At 42.3% G+C, this 22356-nt stretch overlaps 1 protein-coding gene across 9 annotated transcripts in view; it reads left to right on the forward strand.

Moving 5' to 3' along the window:
- Positions 1–22356, forward strand: part of SLC66A2 (solute carrier family 66 member 2) — a 104553-nt gene that overhangs the window by 9321 nt on the left and 72876 nt on the right. For 3 of the 9 annotated variants that reach the window (XM_061593852.1, XM_061593915.1, XM_061593861.1), the window contains exons 3-4: positions 6649–7100; positions 9445–9787. In XM_061593852.1, the coding sequence (XP_061449836.1) occupies positions 9558–9787 (230 nt within the window). In that variant the 5' untranslated portion in view covers positions 6649–7100; positions 9445–9557. Of the gene's footprint in view, positions 1–6648; positions 7123–8231; positions 8500–9444; positions 9788–22356 lie in introns of those variants that run through there. The other 6 variants (XM_061593870.1, XM_061593906.1, XM_061593879.1 and 3 more) reach the window with 5 other exon arrangements.

Below are 22356 nucleotides of genomic sequence, written 5' to 3' on the forward strand. Positions count from 1 at the left end.
ACAGATGGTTCTCTGTGGCTGGTTGCCATCAAGAAGAACTGCAGTTCAGGAGGATTCATTATAATTTATATCCAGGCTATGATATGGGCAAGTGTGCTAGAACAAGATGCATGATGACTATCACATGAAACGCATGCCCTCTAGCAGTTCTGTAATATGTGTGGTTACTTAAGCTGACACAGAAAAGCTATTTATGGAACAAACGTTTTTCAAATGTTTCTCTGACCCCTGACAGTAATTTAATTTATAACTGAAATGCATGAAACATTGTATTCTAGTCAGACTATATCAAATAATATTTAAATAAAATGAAGGGCATTTTTAGATGTTTGGTACTACTTCATAATCAATGTCCTCACATTAGTAACCATCTTCTTATATATTCAATGTTTACTGAGTTTCACTTCTGACAGATAGCCTTCTGTAATATCTACATAAGTGAAAATAATATAATTCTTAATCATTCTTAATGTACTGAGAAGGAAAGTATAAAACAATCTTATGATGGATAAATGTGTTCTAAGTGCACTGAACAGATATGACTTCATATCTAGACTGGACTACTGTAATGCGCTCTACGTAGGGCTGCCCTTGAAGACCGTTCGGAAACTTCAGCTAGTGCAAAATGCGGCAGCCAGGTTGTTGACGAGGACTCGCTGGTCTGCGCATATAACACCTGTCCTAGCCCGCCTGCACTGGCTGCCTATTCGTTTCCGAGCCAGATTCAAGGTGCTGGTTTTGACCTATAAAGCCTTACACGGTGTGGGACCACAATACCTTGTGGAACGCCTCTCCTGCTATGAACCTACCCGTTCACTTCGTTCAGTATCCAAGGCCCTCCTCCGGGTACCAACTCATCAGGATGCCCAGAGGATTGTTATTAGATCTAGGGCCTTTTCTGTGGTGGCCCCCGAACTGTGGAACAGCCTACCTGAGGAGATACGCCTGGCGCCTTCGGTACTTTCTTTTAGGTGCCAGGTTAAGACTTGGCTATACTCCCAGGCATTTTAATGTTCAATGTGTTTCATTTAATGTTTTTCGTTTAACTTGTTGCTGATTTTATTGTAATTTTATTGTAATATTGTATTTTAATCTTGTTTTGTTCACCGCCCAGAGAGCTATTCGCTATGGGCGGTTTAAAAATGAAATAAATAAATAAATAGTATGATAAGGTGCAATAAAAGAGCCAGTGTGGTATAGCAGTTAGAGTGTTAGACTAGGACCTCAGAGACCAGGGTTCAAATCTCCACTTGTCCATGAAACTTGCTGGGTGACTTTGGGCCAGTCACTGCCTCTCAGCCTAGCCTACCTCCCAGGGTTGTTGTTGAGCTCTTTAGGGGAAAGATGGGATATGAATGCAATAGCAAAAGGCAAGCAGCATTCCAATAACTGCTAGAATTTGGACTTCTCAGACAGAATAGTCCTAACCAGCTGGGGAAACATGGAGCAGTGAACTCTCAATTGCATTTATAACCCTGCTGGTTCCTTATAGCCAGGGCAGAAACTGGAGCGGCAGATGTTATTTTTTGCTGCACCAGCTTAAGTCTGGTGTAGCAGGGAAGCCTATACCACTAGCAGTAGCTTCCCAACTGTCCATACTTTCAGCAGGTGCAGCAGAGGCCTCCACAGCAGGAGGGGCCATCAGAGGGACACCTCCGCCCAATTATAACCCTCTCTACTGCTGTTTTGATTGGGGGGGTTCAGTTCACATCCTAAGACCATCCTCTTTCAACAAGCCTTTTAAGTAGAGACCTTATCCCAGTCTGCATCTGTGTTGGAATTGCTTTTTAATATGTTTTTAAACCTTTATTAAAAAATAAATGTTTTTAAAGCTTAATTTTTTTTACATATGTTTTGTTTTAATATGTATTTAATGGTTGTTTTGTTTTAATATATTTTAAAGTCTGTTTTTATGATGAGTTAAAGTCTTTTTAGTGCTTTTGTTTGCCGCCCTGGGCTCCTACTGGGCGAAAGGTTGGGATATAAATCAAATAAATAAGTTGGCAAAATTAAGTGAACAGTGTAGTTAGGCATTTGAAAAGCTTCCAAAAGGGTTGATTTCCAAGTGTCAGACAGTGTAAGACTTTGTGGCATAGCAAGTCCTATTGCTCCATAATATATTCTGCATTGTTCTAAGTAGCTGTATGGTCTAATATAGCATGAACATACATTGTTGTTATTATCATTATTAACAACCACAACAAATTAATCATTATCATCATATTCCTCTCTCTGTATTGTAGTTAGTACAATTCCAGTCGAAATGCCCAGGTGTCTATGGAGTATGCACTGTAAAACTCTGTCTCACACCTTCCCATTACCTCAGTATTCCCAATATTGAATTTCTACCTGCCATTACATGGTTAAAGGTGCTGTGCTTCTGAAGAATAATAGAAATGCTGAGATTAAATATAAGATGAAGCTAGGTATGGCTGTTCCTGCCCAAAATAGACTGGCCTGGTTGCTTGCTTTTAGCAGGAATGGGGAAGCAGTGGCCTTCCAGATGTTGTTGGACTCCAACTCCCATCAGCCCCAACCAGCATCGCCAATGGTCAAGGATGGTGGGAGCTGCAGTCCAACAACATTTGGAGGGCTCACATTCTCCATCCCTGTTGTAGAGGTTTGGTGTTCTTTATTTTATTTATTTATTTATTGCATTTGTATACCGCCCCCTGGGACGAAGCAAATTTAAAAACATATTTTTTAAAAAGCACTTTAAAAACACATGCTAAAATGCCTGGGAGAAGAGGAAAGTCTTGACGGTGCCAAAAAGATAACAGTATTGGCACCAGGCGAACCTCATCAGAGAGATCATTCCATAATTTGGGGACCACCACGGAGAAGGCCCTCTCCCTTGTTACCAGCCTCCCAGCTTCCCTCAGAGTAGGCACCCAGAGGCCTTGGATGTTGAGCATAGTGTACGGGTGGGTTCGTGTCGGGAGAGGCGTTCCATCAGATATTGTGGTCCTAAGCCGTGTAAGACTTTATAGGTTAAAACCAGCACCTTGAATCGAGCTCGGAAACATACAGGCAGCCAATGCAAGCGGGCCACAATCGGTTTTATATGTTCGAACCGTCTGGTCCCTCTTACGAATCAGGCCGCTGCATTTTGCACAAGCTGCAGCTTCTGAACCATCTTTAAAGGCAGCCCCACGTAGAGTGCATTGCAGTAATCTAACTTGAAGGTTACCAGAGCATGGACAACTGAAGCCAGGTTATCCCTGTCCAGATAGGGGCATAGCTGGGCTACCAACCGAAGTTGGTAGAAGGCACTCTGTGCCACCGAGGCTACCTGAGCCTCAAGTGACAGAGATGGTTCTAGGAGAACTCCCAAGCTACGAACCTGCTCCTTCAGGGGGAGTGCAACCCCATCCAGGACAGGTTGGACATCCACCATCTGGTCAGAAGAACCACTCACTAGCAGCATCTCAGTCTTGTCTGGATTGAGCCTCAGTTTATTAGCCCTCATCCAGTCCATTGTCGCAGCCAGGCACTGGTTCAGCACATTGACAGCCTCACCTGAAGAAGATGAAAAGGAGAAATAGAGCTGCATGTCATCAGCATACTGATGGCAATGCACTCCAAAGCTCCAGATGACCACACCCAATGGTTTCATGTAGATGTTGAACAGCATGGGGGACAGAACTGACCCCTGTAGAACCCCATACTGGAGAGTCCAGGGTGTCGAGCAATGGTCCCCAAGCACCACCTTCCAAAGCCGATCCACCAAGTAGGAGCGGAACCACCGCCATGCAGTCCCTCCCACTCCCAACTCAGCCAGCCTTCCCAGAAGGATACCATGATTGATGGCACTGAAAGCCACTGAGAGATCAAGGAGAATCAACAGAGTCACACTCCCCCTGTCTCTCTCCCGACAAAGGTTATCATACAGGGCGACCAAGGCTGTTTCTGTGAGAAAACCAGGCCTGAAACCCGACTGAAATGGATCCAGATAATCGGTCTCATCCAAGACTGTCTGGAGCTGGCCTGCCACCATTCATTCAAGGACCTTGCTCAGGAATGGAACATTTGCTACCGGCCTATATTTATTAAGATTTTCTGGGTCCAGGGAGGGTCTCTTCAGGAGTGGTCTCACTACTGCCTCTTTCAGGCAGCCAGGGACCATCCCCTCTCGCAGAGAAGCATTAATCACTTCCCTGGCCCAGCCGGCTGTTCCATCCCTGCTAGCTTTTATTAGCCAAGAAGGGCAAGGATCCAACACAGAAGTGGTTGCACGAACCTGTCCAAGCACCTTGTCAACATCCTCAAGCTGTACCAACTGAAACTCATCCAAGAAATCGGGACAAGGCTGTGCTCTGGATACCTCGCTTGATGCACCTGCTATAACACTGGAGTCTAAGTCCTGGCAGATATTAAAGATTTTATCTTGGAAGTGCCTAGCAAATTCATTACAGCGGGCCTCAGATGGACCTACCATGTCCTTGGGGCCAGCATGTAATAGTCCCTGGACAATTCTGAAGAGCTCCGCCGGGCGGCAAATTGATTATTTGATAGTGGCAGCAAAATATTGTTTTTTTGCTGCCCTCATTGCCCCTAAATACAGCTTACCATAGGCACTTACCAGTGTGTAATTGCATCCACCAGGAGTTTGTCTCCATCTGCACTCAAGCCGTCTCTTATATTGTTTCATCACTCTCAGCTCTGGGGTATACCATGGAGCCGTACGAGCTCTACACAGGAGACGGTGCTCATGAGCAATCATGTCAACTACCCGGGTCATTTCTGTATTCCACAGTTTAACCAGGGTTTCGACAGGAGCGCCGGCTTTATCAGCCCAAAAACTCCCCAGAGCCCTTTGGAAACCATCCGGATCCATTAGTCCAACTTAATAGGTTCCTCACCCTTGTAGAGGGGAAAGGCCGCTGTAATTCTAAACTTAGTCTAAACTAAAGTCTAAACTGTTCTTGATGCTTTGGCTTTTTTATCACGATTCTTTTAAAATGTTGGTTAATCAACCTGAGGCTGGAGCATTGGGCTGAAAATAACAGAATGAAATTTAACAGTGCAGAGTTCTACACCTAGGAAAAAGAAACCATATGCACAGTTATAAGATGGGGGATAGTTGGCTCTTCAATACTACATGCAAGAAGGATCTTGGGATTGTTGCTGATCACAAGGTGAATATGAGCCAGCAATGTGATGTGGCTGCAAAAAAGGCAAATGCGATTTTAGGCTGCATTAACAAATTTCCAAATCGCATGAAGTATTGGTTCCCCTCTATTCAGCAATGGGTAGGCCTTATCTTGAGTACTGTGTCCAGTTCTGGATACCACACTATATGAAGGATGCAGACAAACTGGAATGGGTTCAGAGGAGGGCAACGAGGATGATCAGAGGACTGGAAACAAAGCCCTATGAGGAGAGACTGACACCACTGGGTGTGTTTAGCCTTGAGAAGAGAAGTCTGAGGAGAGATATGATAGCACTGTTCAAGTACTTGAAATGTTGCCACACAGAGGAGGGCCAGGATCTCAATCATCCCAGAATGCAGGACCTGGACTAATGGGCTCAACTTATAGGAAGCCAGATTTCAACTGAACATCAGGAAAAATTTCCTTACTGTTAGAACAGTACGCCAATGGAACCAATTACCTAGGGAGGTGGTGGTCTCTTGGCCAGGGCCGGCTCCAGGCATGCCGGGGCCCTTGGGCATCAGCCTGCCCTGGGTCCCTCCGCTCCCCTTCCGCAATCCATGGAACAAGCTGCAGATCGCAGCACAGGAGCTTCCAAGCCACCCACCATCCCCCTGCTTCACCTACCTTTCTCTGCTGTTTTTTGCAGCTGCACGCACTGCGCACGCAGGGTTGCCATCAATCAAGATGGTGGCAGAGGCTTCAGCCCCTTACGGAAACCTCGACCGCCATCTTGATTGATGGCAACCCTGCGCCCTGCAAAAAACAGCAGAGAAAAAGGTAGGTGAAGCGGGGGGATGGTGGGCAGCTCAGGCGGATTGCAGAAGGGGAGCGTAGGGCCCCTCAGGGGCACCTGTAGCTCCGGGGCCCTCGGGCCAGTGCCCCACCTGGCCACCCTTTAGAACTGGCCCTGCTCTTGGCAACACTGGAGGCATTCAAGAGGCAGCTGGACAGCCACCTGTTGGGTACACCTTAATTTGGATTCCTGCATTGAGCAGGGGGTTGGACCAGTGGCCTTATAGGTCTCCTCCAACTCTATGATTCTAACCTTGAATACAGTATTTCAAAGAAAAATGGGTATAAATGCAAATAATAATAGCAGCCAATCCATCAGTTCATTGCATCAACCAAAGGTCATCACAATTGCTTTTGAGGCAAGCATTTACATAAAAATATTGATACTTGATCTGTACTTAAAAAACAGCATGTTTTCTGCCAGTGCAGTTCTTTAGTTAAAAAAGAACAACACTTTGCCTCTATTAGTATGATGACGATGACATCATTAAAAGCCGTTTTGAAACAGCTTCCAATTGCGATATAGCAAGGTATTTCTAACAGCTGCGTTTTTCTCAGAGCTTGGAAAAGTTACTTTTTTGAACTACAACTCCCATTAGCCCAATCCAGTGGCCATGCTGGCTGGGGCTGATGGGAGTTGTTTAAAATAGTAACTTTTCCAAGCTCTGTTTTCTAATATCTTTTTCTCGCCTTATCGTAGGAAAACCAACACTACCAAACACTTTTAAGAGACTGGCAAAAAAATATGCCCGTTCTTGAAAATACAAAGAACCACATCATTTCCTCCCGTGGGCTTCTTCAAAGGCATCACGGAACCGTCGCCTACTAGGACCCAGAAACCACGGGGCCAGGAGCGGGACGGTTCTTTTCATTGACGGAGGTGCTTCTGGCTATCGTGATGTCACAGAGGCAGGGCTGCTGCTTTTACTGCCGAATGTTGCTTCTGCTTATTGTCGCCAGTCGCTGAGAGAGGTACAAGCCGCTTCAGATGTTGTAGCGGCGGCAAAAGAGAAAACACAGCTGCATAGTGGCGTAAACGGAAGCCGCATCGGGCAGGTTTCGTGGGCGGGGGGGCGCTCCAGCAGCAACCCGCAGGAAGAGGAAATGCGAGGATTTCGTTCAAAGGGGCCCTCGGCGGCGTAACCCTTCCTGGTAAGGGGAGACGAGAGCCAAGGTGGGGGGAGAGAGGTCACGTTCCAAACCACTTTTCCTGTTTAGTGGCTTGGATCTGCTCCCGTCGCCTCTCTCTATTGTTGGGGGGGGTGTAGAGTTTGGTAGAGTTGCTAGGATGAGTATGAGGAATCTAGAGGGTGAAATAGTTGCTTTGTGTTAGAACAGGAGTTTGTTATTTAAAAAGCGTCCATAAAAATCTCTGTTTCCGGGAAAGGAAGGGGAACGTTTTTTATTGTGAAGACTGAGTATGGATAGTGTTCTCAAGCACTGTCTGTCGTCTTGAGGTGGGATGACCCAGCTGTGTAGAAGTCTCAGTAATTTAATTACCCATCAGTTCACAGTTGACCATGTAGGTTAGGTACCATATATGGAAAGTCTATAGAGTTATCTCAAAAACAGAATGTTGAAGAACCAGTGAATGTTGAAGTCCCAGTGGACTCTTAGTTAAGCCATACTTAGTATCAGTTGACATGTCTCCTTCATTTCTTACTCCGCCTTGTTACTCTTTCTTATTATAATTTCCTGGTACTCTTTCTCTATGATTTTTGTACCAGTAATCATTTTTCTTTTTCTCCCATCTTTGCATCATACAAACAGTTAGTATGGTGATCAAAGACATTTTTCATTAAAGATGCAATATTGGATGATTAATTGGTTACGTAATCAATTAGAAAACATTTTGATTTTTTCTTTAAAAATGCTCGCAATTGATTGCGCAACAGTTTTTAAAAAGAAGTTTTTTAAAAAACAAGTAGCTATAAAAGGTGCATTTGGCAAGTGCTCTCTTCTAACAGAAATACCCTCTTCTCCTTCACACAGGAGGGAATGCCTATTCTAAGACTATACCTGCAACATCCTGTGTACAAAATCTAAAAACAAAGATTTTCCCCCAGACTGTTCCCATAGGAGTAAAATAGTAAATTAAAACTCGTATGATGATAATTAATATCTAAATTGTTTTGTTCATTTTGTAAACTAATGATATAAATACTTATAATCAAACAATTAATGAAACCTTAATCAAAAGGAATTTAGTTAATTAGGTGGCACCTCTAATCCTCATTCAAGTGTGCTAAGTGCTCATTGTGATGTCAAGTAGATGTTGGTCTGATTCAAACAACTTCCTTTTCCTTTTGAGATTTCCTCCTGTTGAGCTGGTTTCATTCACAGTTCAATGATGCAGGCCATAATATAACACCTTCTGGAAAAATGTCCAGTGAAATGACCCAGGAAATATCAGCTCACAGCTTGAAAATGTGTTGAGCCATTCACAAGATAATGTCAGCAAAAGTTGTGTCATGTTATCTTCTGCCTGAAAAAAAGTGCGCAGATTTGCATTTGGTAACTTGAAAAGAACTGGAACCAGAAGGCCTTGATGGTAAATACAATCGTTTACAGCAACCCAAACCCAGAAGTCTATAATCTTTATGAAGCAACCTTGATTCTTTCCTAAATGGAGTGGAGTGTACAGTAATGGAAATGAACTGCCTTCAAGTCGATTCCGACTTATAGCGAACTTATGAATAGGGTTTTCATGGTAAGCGGTATTCAGAGGGGGTTTACCGTTGCCTTCCTCTGAGGCTGAGAGGCAGTGACTGGCCCAAGGTCACCCAGTGAGCTTCATGGCTGTGTGGGGATTCGAACCCTGGTCTCCCAGGGTGTAGTCCAACACTCGAACCACTATGCCATACTGGCACCATTATAATGAAAGACCATCTTTTTTGTGCTGCTCTTAAACCATGAAATCTGAGCTGTTTCTTCATTCAGAGAATCAGTCTTTCAGTAGGTTTGTCTGTGCATTACTTTACACACACATCAACCCCAGAGGAGGTACTCTTTGAAGAACTCTGTGCCTTGAATATGGATTCAGCAGTAGTTGTCTCACAGTTATCCTAACCCTCTGAAAGTGACCACTTGTTAATAATAATAATAATAAATCTCCCTCTCCGTGCTATATAACATTTAGTCACATTGTTTATTGTATTGTTATGGAGCATGTGAGGACCCATAACTGCATTGCTTTTGAGAGAACCTGGTATGTTGGACTTAGTAGCATAATGAATGAGCAGTCTTTATTTCATGAGCACTGAAAAGCCTAAGGTGAATGTGGTGCTTTTTTTATGTTAAGTGTTCTTTGTTTGAGGATTTTATTTCTGGCAATGGTAAGCTTCCACAGTCTTGGGACTCAACAAATTAAGTATTCAACAAGGTAAAGAAGGCTTTTCGTGATGCTTTATGATTTGACCAACTTGTAATAATGGAGATAACTTTCTACTCCTGAGCTCAAATAGAAGTTTAAGATTTTATCCTTTTGTTTTGTTAGGGCTGCATAAAGAATGACACATGACCCGTGGGAAGATTGATTAGATATGAATGAACACCCATAAAGCCTGAGGAAGAAGGAAAAGGGGATTCCCCTTTTCAGCAGCTGCCCTGATGCTAAGGGACTTCATCTTGTCCATCATGGAAGCAGATGGCTGGGAATGGCTAGTGGCTCCGATTCAGCAGCTGATCTCTTGGGGTGCATCTGCAGCCATGGTGTTTGGAGGTGTGGTGCCATACATCCCGCAATACCGAGATATTAAAAGAACACAGAATGCAGAGGGCTTTTCAACCTACGTGTGTTTAGTATTATTAGTTGCAAACATTTTAAGAATACTCTTCTGGTAAGTTGACTCTTCTACCAATATGAATGTTTTCTCTATTGATTTCCTGGATGTTGATGTGAAAGATACCGAGAATAAAATGTGCATTTAATGTGGTGCCAAATTCAAGTCCAGTAAAGCTCCTACTAAGTGAAAGTAATTTGGCTTCTGAGTTCTGTTTTCTGTGGATCCTCATCCCTGTTTTTATTTAATATGCCACATTTCAAATTTACATCGAACTTGGAGACAACCTCAAATTTGGGGGGAGAGGAATCTTTAAGCTGTGGTATTACATGGAGGTTCACACAGTTGGAGGCTGTAGGTGCTTCCAGAATAGAGCAAGATATAAACCTAAACAAAAATGGTTGATTAACATATTTTAAAGTCTGTTATGGAGCTTTTAATCTCAGTGGAGCCTGCCACTTTTGGAAGATGAAACTGGCAAACATAGCAATAAAGGTCCAGTTCTAAATGAACAGTTAAGCACGTTGAGAAGAATGTTCAGCACTTTAAACTAGGGAGCATAAAGAGAATAAGTACCGTTTTGGACATCACAAAATTTCATCATGGAAGGGACATGGAACCTATTTGAAGATCACAGTTTCTTCAATCTATAGTTGACTGTAGCTTTTTGGAACGTGTCCTACGCATATATAAAGTGAGAAAATCTGTTTGAATAACTCCATATTATGAACTACATGGAGATGACATAATTCCTTTACATAAGTACTTCCTTTCGTTTTTTAAATTAACATGTGGAGCACACCTAGGAAACATCATCTTTATATAGCACTTTGTGTGGTACATTCTTTAAATATTTATATTTGATCTTTGCAACAGCTCTGTAAATTATCTTTTCATAAATACTACATTGTTCATGAGAAACTAACAGAGCAATCCAACTCAGGGGAAGCCAGTATAAATTGTGCTGGAGCAAGAGAAGCTGGTGTAAAGTTTCGCTGCATCCAGTTGCCATTCAGGAGCCTCTGGGTTGGCTGAGCACTAACTCAGCCAGGAAGGTGCACGAAGGGACCAGAAAGTAAAAGGCTGTTCTCTCAAATACCTGTACCGGGGAGTAAGCCCTCTCCATTGACATTTATTGCAAATATTTTCTTAGACTGACCTTTTTCCCGGCATAACTTTTGCCTGAATTGAGACTTGCAGGAGTACTCCAAACAGGAGTTGGATGTGGCCTAAGTCCACGCCCCTGACATGCCCCTTTTTGGGGTCTTACACCAGCTCTACTTGCACCAGTCTCAGTTAAGCTGGGCTGAGGGCCTACGCCAGCATAGCCCAGCTGAGCCGGGACCAGAGCTTGGAAAAGTTCCTTTTTTTGAACTACAACTCCCATCAGCCCAGTCCAGTGGCCATGCTGGCTGGGACTGATGGGAGCTGTAGTTCTAAAAAGGAACTTTTCCAAGCTCTGGCCGGGACCCAGCTGGCTCAGCTGAAGATCCACCACTTTTAACTCCCCTCAGCCCAGCGTAAATGCAGGTTGCATTGCGCCCTAAAGTAGAAGAAGGATCCATGTCTGTGACTAGATTTTATTCTAGATCCCAAGTCTAATCCACTCATCTGCAACACATTTGCTATCAATAATGGAACAGTTAAGAGAGCAAAATATTATGGAAAGTGTCTGTTTTGATTCCCAGTCTGAAAATGTTAATTATATTCCGTTAATTTTATTCTCCCATTACATTTTTTTAAAAAAAGAATATTGAGTTACAAATCATTTCACAGAGTTTTTTTACTGTTGAAGTAAGCCACAATATGCTTTATATTGTTCAATTATATCCTCTTTATATTGATTAGTTATTCACTTGGCTGCAAAAACATAATCTCATTGATTTACTCTAAGTATGACTAAGGCTGAAGTCCTAACCATGTCTACTCAGTCCAATGGGGCCTACTCCCAGAAAGTGGGGTTAGGATTACAGCCTTAGGCTACAAACCAATACATGTCTACACAGGAGTAAGCTCTGTTGGGTTCAATGGGATTTACTCCCAGGTAAGTGTGTATTGGATTGCAGCCTTAGCCAGGATCCAGCCTATAGAATTCTATGTATAAGTGGTTGAGGGTCAGGAGCTAAGAAGACTTTTATTAACAATTCTTAATTTTGTATTGCTTTACACTGTGCTCCCAAAATAGTGTATGGCTTTGCTTAATATAGTTCTCATTATGGCTGGAGTCCATAGAACATGAATATTTTGGCACATCTATTAGATAGGAAGTTATACTTTTAAGTAACACAGTAAATATCTGAGGAGGTCCTCTAATAGCGTAGTCTTTTATTGAAAAAAATCCTCTGGGCCAAGATATTCATGTGCATGATCTGTGGCCTGCCTAATAAATACTACTATTCTTAAGATATTTCCTACTTTTCTGCTCTTACTATATAGGTATCAAAATGGTCTCTTCCATTAAAGCTAGCATGAGCAATCCTTTATGTGGTGAACTTTTTGTAAGAATAAAATATATTTTACTTTGTGCCCTGTCCCTGATCTACAACTCATTTTATGGGAAGTCCTGCCTAAGGAAGGGATGAAGCAGGGGTGGGGAACCACCAGGCTGTATGCCAAATTTGGTACACCAGGCCTCCCCATTTGGTCCATCAGGCCATTTTGTGAAAGCCTCACCCACCTGCTGTACACCTGATGTCATATATGTGTGGGGCAGATAAGGGCAGAGCTTTAGAGGAACAACTGGGAGCTTAACTTGAGTTTCTGATAGTTCCTTTGCTGGAGCAAAGCTGATGGGCGGGTGGAAGTGTGCCTTGATCAAGGAGGGAGAAGTGTTTTCCATTGAATGGAAATCACTTCTCCCTCCTAGCCCTGCTGAAAGTGCAGGGCTATTTGAAAGCCCCATGCTGCGCTTTGAAGTCTCAACAATCAGGGCTTCAAAACATAGCATAACCTGATGTCACTATGATATCAGGTGATTAACAGTGTGCAGCCTCACCCACCAGTCACATTTCACCTGCCAGGGTTTGAGGAAATGAAGATTTGCCCTGCCGGCCAGAAAAGGTTCTCCATCCCTGGAATAGAGGGTGATAGTTTCAAGCCCCACCATCATCCTCAAAGAAGATGGTTCCATACAGCTCTCTTGCTTCAGAGTTGTTAGTTGGAGGGCTAGGTAATCACTCCTCAAGGGACTGCATTTGGTCCAGGATCCTTTAGTCTCCTGATTTCTAATAAATAGTGGTCAATCGTGTTAGTCAGCCTTTCCCAACTTGGTACTGTCCAGATTTTTGGGTTACAACATCCATCAGCCCCAGCCAGCATGGCCACTGATAAGGGTTGATAGGATTTGTAATCCAATAACATCTGGAGGACACCAGGTTTGGGAAGGCTGGTATGGCTGACTGGAGCAGTGAGCATAGTTGGCAAATGTGCTGCTGCTGCTGCTGTTTTTCAGCAGTTGTAGTCTACTAATTGAATTGTACAGTGTATAGAGTAGCTCCATTATCTATTTATGTAGCTGCATGGTTTTGTAATAGTATTCTATTTTTTATTTGTTTATATAAAATAACCAACCTGTTCTAGGGCCCATGCAGCTTCTGGAATTCCATACCCCCCCCCCAGTGATATGTTGGTACAAGGGGGACCAAGATTTGGAGAGGGGAAAAGTGATTGTTACAGATGTTTATATTAATTTATTGGAGATTGAGTTGATGTATTATCAGTAAGACGTTTAGGTTATTTAGTATGTCTGCAAACTTTTATATGAAAAACCACTGTTAGTTAGATACGTAATACATGTCACACTGATATAAGTCTCAAATATTTAATAATGAATAAATACACATCAACACATTGTACATTATAGTGAAGGAGTATTTTGTCATTGGTTCTATAGAAGTAATGTCACTTGCAATTTTGGCTTCTAGTCTTATGTTTATTTGCTGCTTTGCTTTCCTAAAGGAAACATTTACTCCTATACAGTATATATATGAGTACTTTCCTTTTTATTTGGAAGTAGAGCAACATCTAATCCTTGTACTTCTGCATAAAATGTAAACATAAACATCATAAACCAGAAAAGTTCATACTACAAGAGGCATGTAAGAAGAATAATTAAGTGGACTCTAGTTTATGCCATAATAGATTTGGTAATCTTTAAAGTGCCACAAATCTTGTTGTTTTTGCTGCAACAAACTAACACAGCTACCTTCCTGGAAAGTGAATAATTGTTATAATTTAATGCTTCTGTCACAAATCTATTATTTCTAAGTACAGCTTTTGCTATTTTAGGAGGACAGTATTGTGTAATTAATTTGTAAGAGCTACAAAAATGGTTGCCTGTCTTCTAAACATTTTTTCACTGACATCTGAATTCCCATCAATATTTTTCTAGCAGTGTGACTCCTAGAATTAGACATGCTGCCTTAGAGCTAGGTGCTTCAAGGAGGCACAGTTGCCCAGCAATGTATTAAATAAATCTTTTCCGAGAAACACATTCTGGGGCTTAATAACTTATACCACTCTTGTTGTCCTCATGCAAGGCCTAATCCTACCTTCTGATCCGGTGTTGGGCAGCTTATCTGTATTTTTTAAATTGCTGCCTGCCCTCCTCTCCCAAGGGACAGCTATGTGTTCTAAAGTTCTGTGAAACTCCAAAATAGGACATAGGAACTAGACAAGTTCTTCCCCCATTTTATTTTGATAAGGGGTGTTATTTTGATAAGGTCATACTTCTCTGGGGCAAACTCTGTAAAAGTAGATACATGTTTGCTTGTAACAGTGATAACAACTGGATGCTAGGTTGGGTAACTGAGTTTGCCCTAGGATTTATTGTAATGTGCAGTTGCAATATTTGATGATCTTATTGTCAGACACTGGACTTACGCAGTTTGGGACCTTAGGTTAGTGACTGAGTAGGTCCATTTCCTTCTCTGCCAGTAGGTCTCCAGTCCACCACTACCACCTTTTCCCTCAACTTTTCCACAAATAAATTCAAGTGACTTCCATTTTTACCCGAATGTTGAGATAAAGCAAAGCGCTCCCAGTCAATGCTCTCAGCTTGCTCTTTCATCAGCATGTTAGTGATCTTGAGAAGTGGTTTGTTTTTTCCTTCAAAGTCAAATTTTATTACTGTAATGGAACTATTTATTTATTGATCCGTGAAAGTGGTTTTTGATGTTGATGAAAGAGTCCTTCCCCCAATTTTAATTTGTATATGGATTACCATTTGGGTAGGATTGCTGCAGCACTCATGAACGTAATGTGAAACCAGAAATTTGGACACAAGCCAAACATTACTGAAGAGTATGATTCTCTGTTGATTGCATTTGATTGTACTGTAAATCCTGTATCCGACCTTCAGAGAGGAGTGGCTACTATCCAAATTCTTCTTCCTATATTGCCCGAATGAGAATCAGATGGGTGCTGTTTTTAGTGGCGTTTTGTAGGTCTGAAAAGTTAACTCATTAGTCATTTTTTAAACTTGAAATGGTAACTGGAGTTTTATTAACATAATTCTCTCATCTTTTAGAAGTTGAATGTTCATTGATTGTAAATCTCCATATATGCAGCCACGGGTACCGTTTAGCAAATAAATGTGTGTGAATGTATGCATGTGTGTTTGAAATCAGTTGTCCATTCTTGTCTTCAAACTAATATAATTATTGCTAAAGAGCATTTCTATTTCTGGCCAGCATGTTGGATATATTTATTTATTGTACTTATATACCGCCCCATAGCCGAAGCTCTCTGGGCGGTTTACAGGAACTAAAAACATTAAAACAAATATACAAATTTAAAAACACATCTTTTAAAAACAATTTAAAACACAATTAAAAAAATTAAAACAATTTAAAACACATGCTAAAATGCCTGGGAGAAGAGGAAAGTCTTGACCTGGCGCCGAAAAGATAACAGTGTTGGCGCCAGGCACACCTTGTCAGAGAGATCATTCCATAATTTGAGGGCCACCACTGAGAAGGCCCTCTCCCTTGTTGCCAGCCTCCCAGCTTCCCTCGGAGTAGGCACCTGGAGGAGGGCCTTTGATCTTGACTGTAGTGTATGGGTGAGTTGGTATTGGGAGAGGCGTTCCATCAGGTATTGTGGTCCAAAGCTGTGTAAGGCTTTATAGGTCAAAAGCAGTACCTTGAATCGAGCTCGGAAACATACAGGCAGCCAATGCAAGCGGGCCACAATCGGTTTTATATGTTCAGACCGTCTGGTCCGTTACCAATCTGGCCGCTGCATTTTGCACAAGCTGCAGTTTCCGAACCGTCTTCAAAGGCAGCCCCATGTAGAGTGCATTGCAGTAATCTAATTTGGAGGTGCATGGACAACTGAAGCCAGGTTATCCCTGTCCAAATAGGGACATAGTTGGGCCACCAGCCGAAGGTGGTAGAAGGCACTCTGTGCCACCGAGGCTACCTGAGCCTCAACTGACAGAAATGGTTCTAGGAGAACCCCCAAGCTATGAACCTCCTCCTTCAGGGGGAGTGCAACCCCATTCAGGGCAGGTTGGACATCCACCATTTGGTCAGAAGAACCACCCACTAGCAGCATCTCAGTCTTGTCTGGATTGAGCCTCAGTTTATTAGCCCTCATCCAGTCCATTGTCTCAGCCAGGCACTGGTTCAGCACATTGACAGCCTCACCTGAAGAAGATGAAAAGGAGAAATAGAGCTGCGTGTCATCAGCATACTGATGGCAATGCACTCCAAAGCTCCAGATGACCGCACCCAACAGTTTCATGTAGATGTTGACCAGCATGGGGGACAGAACTGACCCCTGCGGAACCCCATACTGGAGAGTCCAGGGTGCTGAGCAATGTTCCCCAAGCACCACCTTCTGGAGGCGAGTTACCCTCATTAACTATTGGGGAAACTATTAGGAAATGAATAAAAATGCAACCCTTCCCCCGTTGATAGAAGTGGATGAAATTTGCAGACATAGTGAACCACACCTCAGATAGAAATCTTCCATATTGACAGAGGTATGTCCTAACTTTTACCGTACAAACTGTTTGGCTTAACATAACAGTTGTGAGGGGAAATTGGGGAAGTCTAAAGGTTTAAGTTGTAGAGTGAGAAAGAGACAAGCTAGGCTTCCCAGGAATTTATTCGAGAAGGGGGGGAAAGTCTGGGATGCTTCTGCAACAAGAACAGCATATACTGCTCCAGGACCTGAGGCGGATTACGTTTTGCTTGGGAATGTTTAAGGAAACTAGGGCAAATAGATTAGAAAGAAACAGACAGGACTGGGAAGGAATTTAGGGCAGTTCATGAAAAGGTAACAGAAAAGATAAGACAAAGACCTTAAAAGAATTGACAAAGAAGCAAATTTGGGGACAAAGGGCTTGGTATGGCACACACCCAGACTTCAAGCAAAAGGTATTATCTGACCTGTCAGAAGTATCTTCCAGCATCCCTTTGCAGGAGCTATTGGGAGGCAGCTGGCAGTGAGTAGCCAAACCAGTCACAGCTATGCTAATTTTAAAAGGCAGCGGGACAAAGTTTCAGGGTTGGTTCTTGACAGGCAGAGGTGTATGGGTGGGCAAAGAAGAGGCAAAGTAGAGTCAAGATGGTGGTGATTTGAAAGAAGATGTTTCTTGTGTATTACAATCTTCCTAAAAATAAAATTGTCTCTGTTTCACATCCCATATTTCTCGTTGAGTCAAGGATGGTGGGCAGAACAGCTTTGGAAAAGGTGCTTGAAGAATTCAGTTTTGAAAAGTGGGGGAGACCTATGAAATGACAGGCTGAGGAAGGAGGGGGCAGCCTTGCTTTAAGGGCTATATGAGTGCACTCATGCTTCAGTATTAGATGAGAGGAGTACTCAGCTCCTAGACCAGGAGCTGCCAATCTTTTGGGCCCATGGCCACATTTGCAAACTGGTGAAACAGTTGTGGGTACCATAAACCCAGCAACCTATTATATTAGGTCCTATTCTAATTCTTCTTTCTGGCCTAATCTCAGTGGGGGGAGAGGACCCTGTGGGCATCTAGGAAGGCCTCTACAGGCAGATGCTGGCAACTTCTGCTCTAGATAGGTACCTCTCTCTCTAAAAAAAAACTAGGCAAGAATTATAAAATGGCATAAGCATGGGAAGGGGAAACTGTGACGCCCTTCCCTGGCTCTCCCTGTCAGGTTCCTACCTGCTTGTGGCTACTGCCTTTCACTAGGCACCACCAGGGACTACACCAGTCCGGACTGTCCTTTTTTATGGTTTCTCTCTCCACTCTAGCACAGATCTCACTAGATCCCCCTGCTAGGCAGCACCACCAGTCACGTTCTATAACCAATGTTCCCAGAGACCTTGCCTGAGTCTCTATCCGGTTACTTTTGTGACTGCGTGCTTATGCTGTTCCCAACCCCCTTGTATCAGTGTAGATAACTCATATAACTCGGGGTTGCTCTGGATACTTGTAATGTTGTTATTCTCCTCTTCACCGCTGCCACCATTTGTTACTGTTGCCCTTCAGCCTTGGTAATTACCTTACCCTCCCTTCTGGTCTGTGAAACCCCAGCCAAGGATCAGGCCTTCAGTAAACCAAAATAGTATTTATTAAATAACAGAGATAACAAGATTACTTTTCTAATGGTACTTAAGCATATGGTTTCATCTATTCCTGTGATACTTGACTTATCATTAACTAGAACTCCCACTCCCTCTTTCTCCACACTCTCCTGACATCCACCACCTAACACCCACCAAACACCTCTCAAACAACCCACCCAGATTCAACTGTCATTCTTCCATTTATACTCTCAGCCATTCAAACGCTCAGCCAATCATCCAGCATTCTACTGCTCATCTACTCCCCCCTCCTCTTTCATTCCACTTACCATGTATCTTCTATACAAACAGCACTTACCATATTTACATTAATACAGGAACATCACAGAAACCCGCCTTTTTTCTCAGCAAATGTGTGAGAGATCTAGATCACACCTTAAGATCTGGGAAACTGCAATGAGTTGACTGAGATCACCCATGAGGAATGAACTGCTTTGCTTATTAAGAGCTTCTGGGTCACAGCTACACATAATAAATAATATTAATAATTTAATAACAAAGTGCCTCAGCATTAGGTGCCATAGAGTAAATTAAGCTTAAAAGAGCAAAGCATACAAATAGAAGCTTGCAACCTTTAAAAACTTTCCAGGGATAATGGGGGTCTGGGTGGGGAAAGACATGGGCAAGGGGTAGGAGAAGCATTACAGATCCAAGATTAATCCTCTGCCACTTTTTTTAGTACGGTATCCATCTGCTGTGGGGTTCACTGGGCCCTCTGAAAGCCTAGCTTGAAATAAAGATTGTAATTGGTTTCAGTTGTTTTTAACAGAAAAAATAATCAAAAAATATTGTCTAACAGAAAAACTGCTGGGGTGCATTTGACTCGATAATGTTAACCATGAGAGTGTTAATCCTTGTGTCAAAAGAGTAATAAGTTGGAGCAGGATTTATTTCTTAGTTTAAACATTACTCGTGGGGTCCTAGGGATAGCTCCAGTCCTTTGTATTTATTTATTTTTAACACATGGCAATGCACAGAAACCTTTAAACAAAAGTAAATCTAGTCCAGTGTTTTTGAAGTGGTAGAGCCACATACAACTGGAATTTATATTGGAGGCAAAATTCTAAGGTTTCCCCAACTGTTCTTTATTATATATTTAACACAACAATATATTTAACAAAATTTATATACTGCTGACTAAAACAAAAGACCTCTACGCAGTTTTCAAGAGAGGTAGGTTTACTTTCCCATTCATTTCAATAGGGATAAGTCAGACCCCTGATAGCTTAGTAGGTTAAAATGTAATTTTTTAAAAAAAATGAAAAGAAGGGGGTGATAGTTGAAATATCACAGGATAACTGATCCCATAATTATTGGGTACATGAAGTATTAAGTTTGCTATTATTTTTTTTACAAATATTTCAAATAGCTATTGGGGTCCATAGCAGCATCACTTGTTTATTTAAAGGAAGCCTTGCCATTCTGCTGTGTCCATTCAGTTGTTAAATTTTGATGTGTACTTCTGACAAAGGTGGTGTAATTTATAGTTGTTTTAGAACCTCACTGCTGATACTGAAGTGTAATAAATTATAGGCTTGGATTCAAAGTTATACATGTTGCTGCCCTGGGCTTTTGCTGGGAGGAAGGGTGGGATATAAATCAAATAATAAATAAATAATGTTTGAGTGGAAGCACTTCTCACACATGGGGAAAAGAGTAATTTTCCTAGAGCCCTCCAACCCCCCTACTCCATTGCATCACACAGCGGTCTGGAGGTCTCCCATAATTTATGTTGGTACATTCCCAGAACTTAGCTTGATAGAAATGAATCTGAGAGTGAACTGACTATTGTGTTAGCACCAAGTATTGTTTCACCCTATGGAGTGGGTTTTCAAGGCATGTGTAGCTGCAATCAGGATTGAAGAAATTTGGGAGTAAAATTTGGTTGATGTCCCAATCCAGATTCTCAGTAAACTTAACTAAATGGCAACACTTCATCTTACTGCTTTATTCTTACCTGCTTACAGTAGATAAGATAAAGGCATGTTTGCATCAGAATACATATGGAAAACTGCATACTCCTTCCATACTTGGTAGTAACTAGTTAAAGGCTAACAAGGCTGCATTTTTGAAAGCTGTGTAAAAGATTGACCAACCAAGCCTTCTCTACTATGTGGAGTTCTATTTCCCAGTTATAAGGGAGTTCAAGAAATGAAAAACAAGTTTATAGAAGGTAAGTGGCAAGTCAACATCTGTTGTCTAGCTGATCACAGCAATATACTTGGTAGTTAAGGTATCTTCAGAATTTATATAGATAGGTGATGGAACTGAAAACAGGAAATGGTGTACCCAGTCAGTGTTATTGTTTTTCCATCCTTCCTTCAAACATCAGTATTGGCTATTCTCAGAGAGAGGAGACTGATGGATTGTTGATCTTACTCAGGGTGTTTATATTATGCTAGTGCAGGTGTGGGTGGAATTAGATCTGGCTGGCAGTGGGCTATCTTGACAGGTGGACATTGTGCATTTGCATCCATGTCTCCACCTGCCCCATACCTGATGTTACATATGACATCAGGTGTGAGGCAGGTGAGTGTAGTTTGGGGGAAACAGTCTAGCAGGTCAAATTGGCACTTGTGCTGGGCCTAGTTAGGCCCATGGGGTAGAGGTTCCCCACCCCTGTAATATGCCTTCTGTTTGCCTAATCAATTACGATATTGACATAAAGTGAACAGGGGGTTATGTTGTGGACCTCCTATATGTTATATATGTATCATGTATATCTATGTCCAGAAAAAAATTATGTTTTACAGTGCGCCGCAAACCAAAAAAGTTTGAGAACCACTGATTTAGAGTGTATAAGTTGCCCTGCTCAGAGTTCCAATGAAGTGAATTGTAAAAGGCGAATTGTTCCTGTCCCCATTCTCCCTGTTCAGGAAGTCTGGGCGTACAGCCAGGCTTTGGCTCTGAAGTCAACAGTTTGAGTTTTGTGTCAACAATTGGCCAGAAAATGATACCGCCCTGGGCTCCTGCTGGGAGGAAGAGCGGGATATACCTACCTACCTTATAGGGATTCCCTCTTCTCTAGGATGCATATCATAATGTGGTGAGGGGGGTTGAGAGTGTCGAAGAAGCTGACAGCAATACCGTCAGGAGTCTAGACCAAGAGGCTAGACTCCTAGCAGGGTCATCCAAGGTGGAATGGTCAAAGCTGAAACACCAGACTAAGATGCATCCAGACTCAGAGGAAGGCAATGGTAAACCACCTCTGGATACCTCTTACCATGAAAACCCTATGAATAGAGTATCCAAAATGCAACACGAAATAGTGCTAGAAGATGAGATCCCCAGGTCAGATGGCACACAGTGGGGAAGAACAAAGGATAAGTAGGAGTAGCGCTGTGACTAATGACGCAGCAGGGTCAAAGCTGAAAGGAAGCCCAGAGGCTGATGCGCACAGATGGGAAAGGAGAGGCCGGAGTTGTATGATGTACAAAGTAGGAACATGGAATGTAAGAATCATGAACCAGGGAAAGATAGAAATTGTCAAGCAAGAAATGGAACACATCAACATTATAACACTTGGTATGAGTGAATTAAAATGGATGGGAATGGGACATTTTCAATCAGGCAATCTAGACTGTATATTGTGTGTAATTCTTCCAGAACATATTGTATTACTTAGTAACCTTTGGTTTTGTGTTATATTATTAATTATAATTTACTGGCTGTGGTCAGAGTTATGTATGCTCATATATATCCATATAGAAATGTGTAGTCAAATATCTCCTTCCACGGTGGAATTCCGTCATTTCCCCCTGCTTTATCCTCAGTCCTGAGGTAAGTCTCTGGTGAGAGTTTCTTCTTTGAGTCCGCCTGTTCAGATACACTGCTGTTGAAAACTGTGCAATCCTAGGTGAGTGCATTTACTGACATACAAGGACTCTGAGCAGCTTTAGGCTTAAGGGAAAATGTGAAGAACCCTCAATTCTATGCATGGGCACATAAGAGGTCTTTCAAACGATTTCAGTTAGCATATTTATAGGAAAGGGAGTTTGTTGTGATTGAGATGCCTTTAAAAAGCAATTAGAGGGTTTATTTGGAGGCTCCAATCATAA

This window comes from Rhineura floridana, chromosome 1 (genome assembly GCF_030035675.1).
Source record: "Rhineura floridana isolate rRhiFlo1 chromosome 1, rRhiFlo1.hap2, whole genome shotgun sequence".
NCBI lineage: Eukaryota > Metazoa > Chordata > Lepidosauria > Squamata > Rhineuridae > Rhineura > Rhineura floridana.